This window comes from Castor canadensis, chromosome X (genome assembly GCF_047511655.1).
Source record: "Castor canadensis chromosome X, mCasCan1.hap1v2, whole genome shotgun sequence".
Lineage (NCBI taxonomy): Eukaryota > Metazoa > Chordata > Mammalia > Rodentia > Castoridae > Castor > Castor canadensis.
The window spans coordinates 30,566,469-30,576,520 of record NC_133405.1 but is presented as its reverse complement, the minus strand read 5'-3'; the positions used below and the strand labels follow the sequence as shown (position 1 = coordinate 30,576,520).

General features: G+C 35.3%; 1 protein-coding gene across 11 annotated transcripts in view; it reads right to left on the bottom strand.

Moving 5' to 3' along the window:
- Nucleotides 1–795: 795 nt before the first annotated feature.
- The window catches only part of LOC109686404 (teneurin-1), an 835,907-nt gene continuing 826,650 nt past the window's right edge, over nt 796–10,052 (bottom strand). For all 11 annotated transcript variants that reach the window (XM_074064014.1, XM_074064010.1, XM_074064012.1 and 8 more), the window contains 3 exons: nt 8,029–9,249; nt 7,319–7,461; nt 796–6,198 (listed from right to left, as the gene is read on the bottom strand). In XM_074064014.1, coding sequence (XP_073920115.1) covers nt 5,440–6,198; nt 7,319–7,461; nt 8,029–9,249 — 2,123 coding nt within the window. In that variant the 3' untranslated portion in view covers nt 796–5,439. The remainder of the gene's footprint in view (nt 6,199–7,318; nt 7,462–8,028; nt 9,250–10,052) is intronic.

The window sequence follows — 10,052 nt, the reverse complement described above, 5'->3', positions numbered from 1 at the left end:
TTAATAATTCTGTAAATGTAGGAGCTCTTGCCCTCTTTGGGTTGGGTAGGATGAATAGTTTGAAAAAAATCCACAGATGATACTAATAATCACCCCCTTTTGCTGATGGGTTGTATTGAGACAATCAAGGGTGTTTTCTGTTCTATAAATCTTTTTATTGTATCAATTTTGAATAGAAAGGCAGCAGGGCATTTTGAAGTGGTATAAATTCCAAGTTTCAGTAAGAGGCAGTTTGGAGTATATGTGCCCCATTAGTATCAGGTTGAATGTTTGAAGAGCTATCAGCCAACTTTCCTAGTGTCAACTGGAAATGTCTTCTTGTGAAAAATAAGTGACAAATGGCAATTGTAATTGCCTATAGTGTAGGGCCTCAGAAGAGCTGTTTTTTGTTTTTTTGTTTTTTGCCAGTGCATTCAGAATGCTCTTGTCTCCTAGCTCTCCCTCACCCCCTCCTTTTCTTTTCTTTTTTTTAAATTTAAATTTTTTCTTTATTTCTGAGAAAGGCACCAAAAGGAAAGTGAAACCTTTTAAAAAGTCATAGCCTAGAGCTTTTAAAATTCATAGCAGCTACTTTTCTTTGTTTATTAAGTAGTCATTTGTGTCAGAGATCCTGTTTGTATGAAAAGTAAAAATGAAGAGATGTCTGCCTAGGATTTGTGCCTTTTTGGATTTTGCACCTACATTTTCAAGATGATGTGGTTTTTATTGTTCCCCATCAGGGAGTCACTTTTCCTATCTCAGGTGTCCAGACTGACTTGAGAATGCAATTTGGCGCATGAATAAAATGGGACACAGTGCTCATTTGCATTTTTATTTTTTAAAAATGAAATATTCAAAGTACTTTTCTTTCAAATATCGACACATAATGTTTAACTTTAAATATTTACAGCATGTTGTTGTGATGCTTCTTGTAGAAAAATGCATGCTTCTGGCCTGAAAGCCAGAGCAAAATGCAAAAGACCATTTAACTGCAGCCAGAAAACATGAACCTGTACAGTATCCAGTCACTTTTCAGCACAAGAGTGAGAGCAGGAATACAAAATTGGAACCTATTATTTCCTAGCAACATGGCTCAGGCCATTATAACACAATTTTCAGTATGATTAGAACCTCTAACTGTTGTTATATAGAAACTGAAAATCTTGGCATACACTGTAAACATCTTTACTTTTCATGAGAAGGTAAGCAGCTAAAAAGAATATTTTTCTGATGTAAAGTCTATACTTCTTTTTTTCATCTCTCTTACTGATGTGTTTGCCAGAAGAATAGTAAGGATTTAGACATTGTCATGATTCATACTAAAATATTTTTCAAGGACACAGTCTGATATACTAACATTTATTTGAGAGGTTAAAGTCCACCACTAAATCTAAGGAAAGATTTTTAACTGCCAAACACATTTCCTTTGACAAATAATGTAAGGTGACAACTGCCAAGACAAAATCCACAGCAAGTTTAACACTAAGTATTTTCAGTTACTGTTTAGGAAGTAATTTCTTCTTATACACAGTAGTATATTTGGTCCTCAATAGCTTTCATATGAAGGCCACACTGAAATAATAGTCACTATTTTGTGTTTGAAATTTTTTATTTTCTGTTTTTTTTTTTTTGGTTTATTTTGCTTTGATTTTTTTTTTTTTTGCTTTTTTATTTTTGTTTACTTTGCAGAATAAAGAACCTTACAGAAGGCTGTGGAACAGCAGTCTGAGATCTGAAGTACTAGTCAGGTCAGCTATGTGTATGTGAGTTCCTTCAAGAAAACAAGAAACTTGCATTCAATCTGTAGCCTTGTTTTCCCACAAGTTATAATACAGTGCAATCTCTCCAACATTTTCTTTCAATACTTGATTACTGTACTTTTGCTTCCATCACCATTGGCCTTCATTAAATTGCCTTTAAAACAAACACATAAATGTAAAAATTTTGCCCTGACTTTCTCAGGTAATATTACTGTGGAGCCAGCCTGGTCTGATTAAAAATGTAGTTTGAAAAATGGAAAGAAAGAAAGAAAGAAAAAGAAAAAGAAAGATTGTAGATATAACATGATGGAATGCCTGTCAACAGTGATGAAAAAAGTCTTATGAAAAGTTTAACTTAATTTTATACCTCTCTATGTAGGTAGCATGTGAATTCCAAATTATAAATTGTCAAACATTTGGCTATGTTGTATATATTATGTTATATATGTATAGTCTACATATTATAGATCTTCTAGATAAATTGACAGTAAATGACATACTTACTTTATACATTATTTTGTTAGGTTAAAATAAAACATATACTTTCTATGGTAAGTGATGAAAGTATGAATTGAGTTTTATTTCCCTTTCCTTCAAACTCATGCTTCTAATCTATAATGATTAGAATGAAAACTAAAAGTAAATGTATTTAACTATCTCTTATACTTTGAACTCTTTAGTTCATTTGGATTTCTAGACCATAGTGCAAGACTAAAAGCAAAACAAAATAAAAAGGCACAAATGAAATGGATCTAAGGAAAAGAAATGATTACAGAGTATTCTCTGTCTCCAGCCCAGAATGTTTTTCATAGCAGAGTCCAACTACTGTGCTCTCACTTTAGCGTACTTGAGTGGTATGTGGCTGTGCAGTGTCAGCCACTTGTCTTCTGGGTGTGAGAAATACGTATATTTCTCTTAAAATGCTTTAACGTTCACCAGAAAATGCAAATGAATTGTCATTAATTTAAGCTTCAGAAACAAGTCAGTGAAGGCATTCTTTCTATTCTGCTGAGTAAGAAGTGATGTACTCAATATCTTCATGTTATTAAGAAATGCCAAACATTTCTCTTAGATTTATTACTAGATAGTACTGAATTTTTGGGTGGTTTTTTAAAAATTTTCTCCCCAAAACTTTAGGAGTTGTAAAGAGAATAATAATTCAAGGCAGTATTAAAACCACAATTGTAAGTGATAAAAAGTGCATTTCCTGGATATAATACCACTTTAAGAAACTAAAGGCACGAACTAACTAAATATGTATTACAAACTAGAAATGCACAGTTCAAGGTAATTACTATTAAGTAAAAGCTCCAAATATTTGTTTCTAGTGGATATTTAAAGCAGTTTGAAAATGATACATCATCAGTGAATTGCAAAAAAGTATAATCACTTAAAATATAAGCAAAATAGATTCTAATATTGACATCTTGGATTAGTGATAAAATACATCATCACGCTTAAGAATGCACTCTTTATGTACAGTTAACAAATTATTTTCCCATTGATTTAAAAGAACATCAGAGTTTCTAGGAAATTAAGGTCTGTTTTAGGTTGGTGTGGAGGTATTCAAATTTTCAACATGTTTGTGGGTAATTTCAGAATTCCATCCTGAATAAATACTGTACTGATAACACAGGCCTGATTCAGGAGAAACCCTATAATATGATTTTATTCTGGATCACCAATATCTTGAGCCACTGTGCTTCCAATTACAAAGAGAGATGAGCTCATCATGAATCTTCTGTCTCTCTTCTCTCCTCTCTCTCTCTCCTCTCTCTCTCTCTCTCTCTCTCTCTCTCTCTCTCTCAGAATACATGTGTAAGAATGTGATAATCCCAACCTGAAGGTTTTTAAAATGAAAAGTTTGAATACACCCTCCTCTACTGTTTGCTGGGGTCCTATCCTTTCCCCCTCATACTTCTTTGTATAGTAAGAGGCAGTCTCTTTAAAAATCTTAACATGAGCCAGGATTCTGACTTTGCACAATTCCAATGAAACTGTCATCACAAAGCAAGGTGGCAATGACCCCATACTGCATTTAGGTAGTAGCTGGAAAGAATCCAAGCGAATAGTCCATCATAAATTGTCCTTCAGACATAGCAAATGTTCAGATTCTGTGATGAAAGTGCAGAAGCTGGCTCAGGGGAATTTTCTACTGGCCACATTGAACAGTCATGTATTTTCATTTGTGGTAATTTACAATTACACAGCATTTTATAAACTGTCTGTCACTGGGCACAAATCTCCCAACTCACCAAAGGGCTTATTTTACTGCAGGATTCATAAAGATTAAGAAACTGCAGCTGATATTCATACCAATCCTGACCATTCTCCAAATTTTAAATGATTATGGAATAAATAACCCATTTTGCAAAACTGTATTTTCCTAGGCAGAAGGAATGATTAAATAAAAATAAATGGATTAAAGACAGGTAACTAAAATAACCATATAAATTGTGTTAGTAAAAACTATATGCCTTTCTATAATTAGTTGAAATGTTTTAGGTTGGAAAGGGTTCACTTAATTCAATTTTCTGAATATGGCTGGGAGAAGTTCGATACAGAATTGTATATTTGAAAGATGAATCTAAGTGGGATGAAATAATGTGGCAGTGACAACTCTTATGTTTCATTGGTGGTCTTCCCTTTGGTAATTTCCTTTCACTTTAGTACTAGGTCTATTCTTTTTAACGTTTTGGCTCTTATGAATTTCTGCAGTAGTAGTTAATGTATTTATCAGCATCTCAGGCACTTATGCCTGTGAAAGCCTTTTTTTATATCAAAATCCTACATTTAGTAAATTACCTTTCATGTGCACAAAACCATTGGATTAGTGTATAAATACTGAATCACTAATGTGAAAGTATGACCCAAACACACCCTATATATAAATGAGAAATTCCTACCCAGGTTAATAAAATCTATGTTTACACAACACCAATACAGCTGGACAATTTGGTAAAAAACTGAGTCAAAACAGGTAATCTGAGAGAGGTCACATTGGCCAGCTGCTTTGGTATTATGTCCACACAAGCAAATAGTGGCTCTTCAGTTGGCTTACCACACCCACAGGGAGTCATGGTAGACTGAATCAAGTCACCACACGCCAAAACACAGCACAACAACATGGCATTTACTTTAACAAGCAAGGAGGAATAATCAGGGAAGGAGGGAAATGGGTCCTGACTATAGGAGATGGTGGCTGAGGACATTTTACACTTCTTTTTAAGTTTCCTATAATAGATCTGAAAAATTGAAAGTGCTGGCAGTCTTTCGAGATGGAAGTTTCAGATACTATTGCACCACCTTTTCAACTAGCCTGCAACTTCTGCCAACAGTTACATATGAAACCTGGTGTCACAGTAGAGATAGAGAACCTTGGGTTCTTTCTATGTAGTTGAACATATGCATGGCTCCACAAATTTAAAGTGGTGCTTTCAGAAAATGTTTTTTAGCTGTTTGAGTTCAGCTTGTGTTCTTTTGAATACTGCCACACAAGAACTAAAAATCTCTGTCTTTTCTTAAAGAGTTTAAACAAACAATATTAAAATACCATCTTCCGTCACATTGAAAGGCAGTTGGATACGTTTTCCTCCATATTTACATATACAGAGTTCTGATCTAGAAAACCAATACAATAAACCATTTTATGTTTTAAAAACAGGCAGTCTTTGGTGACGCAAAGGCAGAGATTTTTTTGTTACCTCCTGCCTATTTCGCTCTGTCTCATAAAGTGAATATTGTTGGCACTGTCAGAAAGTTCTAAATACTGCTCAACAGACAAAACAAAATACCCATCATAACCTTGCACCCTCCCAGTGCTCAGAAGCTGCTGCTTTTCCCCTTCTGTCCATGCCCGAATCCCCTCTTCCCCTTCTTGCAGCCTTCTTTGTTCCTTAGTCCAGGCCTGGGCCACAGCACGTTGTCTGGCAATCTCCAATACATGATTCTTTTCCTCTTCGACAGTTGTCCCATACCGGATGTTAAAGCACAAGGCTCCATGCTGCAGCTGAATATCTGCAAACCGTCTAGTCCTCCCATTCAGCACTGAAGTCATCTGAGACACAGTGACATTGACACCATTCTCCAGAATCCGCCTCCCCCCAGTGTTACCAATGAGCACCAGGTCTTCTTCTAGAGACCCAAGCTTAATGAAGTAGTGAGTGTCCCTTCCCTCTATGGTAAAATGTAAGTTTTCCAGGTAATGAGCATTATTGAGAATGGCAGCAAGCCGCCTGCTATCTTCATTGGCTACTCCTATAATATCAGCTGTTACTATGCCATCCTTGATGGCAAATTTTATACCTTTTCCAAAGACAGAAGGGACAGCAGCAAACCTTGGTTGCTTCCCTCCTTCAAGGCACCGTCCTTCATTGTATCGGGGAGCCATAGGAAGTTGATCCAAGGAAATGAAATTCCTCAGCTGTTTCTGGAGCTCACACTGAATGCCCAGGATCGTCTAGGAAAGAAGGCAGAGTACAAATGTAGCACATGGTTATACACATGCCATATGCTTGGTAATAGTCAAAAGGAATGGATGGCCAGGTTGCATCCTTCTCTCTTTTATTTTCCAGTGGTAATTATTAAAAACAAGCCAAATCTAGTCTATCATCAAAGATTGGGAAGCAAAAAGGCTAACAGGTAAGTGATTACCCAGAATTTTTCTATCTTGATTGAGATCAGCATAAGAAAATAGGTTCAAACTTGATCTCATAGAATTTCAAGTTGGAAGGCACTTTAAGTGGGTCTAGCTCCCTGCTAAAATCAATATTTTATTCTCACCAATTTAACTGACACTAACTAGATGTTATTACTGTATGTAGAATAATACATTAGGCACAGTGAGGTATAAAAATGCATAAGGCATAGTTCCTGCTCTTAACCGCTTATGACCTTATAAATAACTATGGAAAAACAGCAATATGTTCACTGATCTTTTTACATGTATTTAAAAACAAAACTCTTTTTATTTGTGCAATTTTCAAACATGCTAAGGAGTAAATAGAAAAACAAACACACCTCCATGTATCTAGCATTTTTTGACATTTTGATAATCTTTTTTAAAGGACTTTAAATTACAAAAAGCATTTATGTATTACATATGTTTACAAAGAGGGATATGTATACAGTATTCATTTAGAATTTCCTTTCCCTTATAATTTTGATGACTTAAATTTCAAGTCTTCCTACTCAAATTTCAGTTTTATTTTGTTAAAGCCACCTTTTACAGACATAAATATTCTTAGTTCCTTCTTATTTCTATTTTGTACTCCATAGTCCTGATGAAGTCACCTGCTAAGACTTGAATGTTTTAGTGTTCTTATTTTCTTCAGAGTCTTTATCTCTATAGTATTTATTATCTTTGTTTATTATACTTGTATATTTCTTGTTTATCAGAATAATTGTATTCTGTTATTCTCATGCTCTTAAGGCATTATCCCCTAAATTATTTGACCTTGGAAATACAATGTTTTCATGTCTCTTAGTGAATATATGTAAACATATGTAAATACTATATCCTGATGTTATATGCTCTGCTGTTTTATCAGCTAAATACAAATGATAAAGCTTTTGCTAACCTTTCCAGGATCCCATTCTTGAGTTTTTGTCTGAAGCTGTAAAACCTCATAAGTTAGTTCCAAATTTTCTAATTCTGGTTTGGGAAAGCCAGGTAGTACATTGTGTAATTGGAAACCAAACAGCTCCAACCAAGTTCCAATGTCTGTAAGATACAACATTCAAAGTAAAAAACATTTTAAAATACATACAAATTTGAAAGATGTACTTCTGTCTTTAGCATGTTTAAACAATGGGAAGGTAGGGATAACCCCTCCCCATATGATTCACTCTAAAACACATGTTCTTCACTCTACAGGGAAACCTTTTGACTCATAGATAATCCCAGAAATAAACTCAGTTTTCTACATTGAAACTATTAATTAGTAGTGGTTCTAAGACCACATGGATTATGGTACTATATTTATTTCATGTGACATATCCTGAAGTTTTCTTTCATGAAATTACTTCCATAAACTTTTAAGAATGAAACATAGAAACCAGAATGGGTTATAAGAAAATAAAAATGTACTGGGATGCAAAAACATTGTATTTTATGTTAACTTCACATTTTGCTCACTCTAGAAAACAAAGGAAGAGAGTTAACACACACTAACTTGTGGGCTAACTGGCAGGAAGAGGTAACACATACACAAAGGCATTGAGATTATGTGATAAAATAGACAGCACCAAGTTAGCTCAAATTAAGCTTAGTTTTACACTGTGTAAATACCTGTTGTATACTTTGTAACATCTTGAATTTTGCCAACCGGGTAGTTATTTTCAAAGGAGTAGAGGTTGAATGGTTTAGGAAGAAGATTCAACTGTTTCCATATGTGATGATTAGGAGTTGTCCATCTACCAGCAACAACATCATAATCCCTTTGCCCCAGATGCACCAATTTAGTAAGAAAGTCATAGAGTCCTCCATGAAAACCAATGATGACCTGAAAGTCAGGGTAAGTGTCTTGATAGATATCGCCATAAGGTGTGTACAATATCTCTTTTATGATCTGACCTCGACTGCTGAACACAGCTAGTGGGGTGCCTGTATTATCACAGGCTACATAATATTCTTCACCACTGCTTAACTCCATGGCAATTAGGTGACCTTGGAGATCATAGTACAGAGATGTAATCTCTGAGCTTGTATGGTTGTACAGATGAGTAACTCTTATGGGGTTAGCAAGGTCTGCATAAAAGAACTGAAGATGCTGCCCTAGGCTGGACTTACTGGCAACACGTCGCCCAAGCCCATCGTAGTAGTACTGCACAGTCCAGCCAGAAACCTTATTGTAGGTTTTCTGCAGTAGACCATTAGAATTGTATTCAAATATGTCATTTCCCCTCTGCCTCAGAAAACCATCTTCATCCATTTTGTACTGAATTTCTCCTAGTCTGGTGATGCGGTCTCGGAGGTCATATCGGAGAGGAGTAAGACGAGCACTATTTCCATGGCTCAAGAGGTTGATGTTTCCATTCAGATCATAACTATAACGCCATTGGGTTTTGTCATTTACAGATACAGTTTGAAGTTGCCCATCAGCATCATATTCATAGAAATACCTTGTTATATTGGCATCTACTCCTACCCTTATATCACATATGACCATACGGCCCATATTATCATATTGAATAGTCATCCAGTAGGCAATTGCTTTTAGGATTTCATATTGGACTTCAATGACTTGCCCATTGGCACTGAAGATCTTGGTGTGCTTCATCACCGTAGTAGTTATGACCTGATTTAAGTCATAATTAATCACACTGAATTTTCCAAACTGCTCTGTTCTACCAGAGACATCAACATATCGGTACAGATCTATGGGCAAAGGGGTTTCATTGATCACAGCTTGCATGCTGGTGACACGGAAGTTGTTGTAGCTATAGTCAAAGCGTGCATTCACAAGACCTTCTTCACTGAATCTGAAAATCTGTCGTCCAATAAGGGGTCCTGTAGCAATGAAAATAAAAATAATGAGAAAAAAAGTCAGGTGATATATATGGAACAATCAGAAAGCTCCAGTGTTGTTGCATTTACTAATGACACTTTATATTCAAAACAAAGTATTATAGATTGGGCTCTGAGGTCTGATTCCTGAGCATTTTATCTCATAGATATATATTCTTATAGTGGTAGTCACCAAGTGTAGAAAAAAATGTTGTATATCACAGTTATAGAACAATTTAATTATGGAAACTACACATGTAATAGCCCATTCAGTAGCCTGGAGTGATGAAATTGATATTATGAATATACTTTCTTGCTATAATTACTGACCAAAATGCTTTCATATCATTTAACCTTTGCTACAAAGTCAGAGGGTCAGGTTTTCACAAAGTCCAGCATTAAAGTAACTTGATTTGGGCATGTTATAAACCCAAAGGATGAAACAAACTTGAATACTCTGACTTTTGTCATCAGCTGAAGTTTACAGAGGTTACACAGGGCTTGAGCTAGTTTTTGAGACTCATATCTTACAGCTGCATCTTTGGGAAGATTTGGGGGTGAGTAGTAACAGGTGTATGGTTAGACTAGGTACTTAGGAACATTCTTGAGAGCTGAGAGAAAGACAGAGAAATGTACTGTATGCTTTAAGAAATCAACTTCAGGCAGACGATAATATGTTTTAAATTTTCAATGGAAGATAATTTGATAATTAAAGCCAAAGTTTGTTGAATCAAACATAGGTTAACACTTCCGTTTCCAAATGTGGTCAGTTAAAGTCATATAAGAAAATATGGATGTTGATGAAC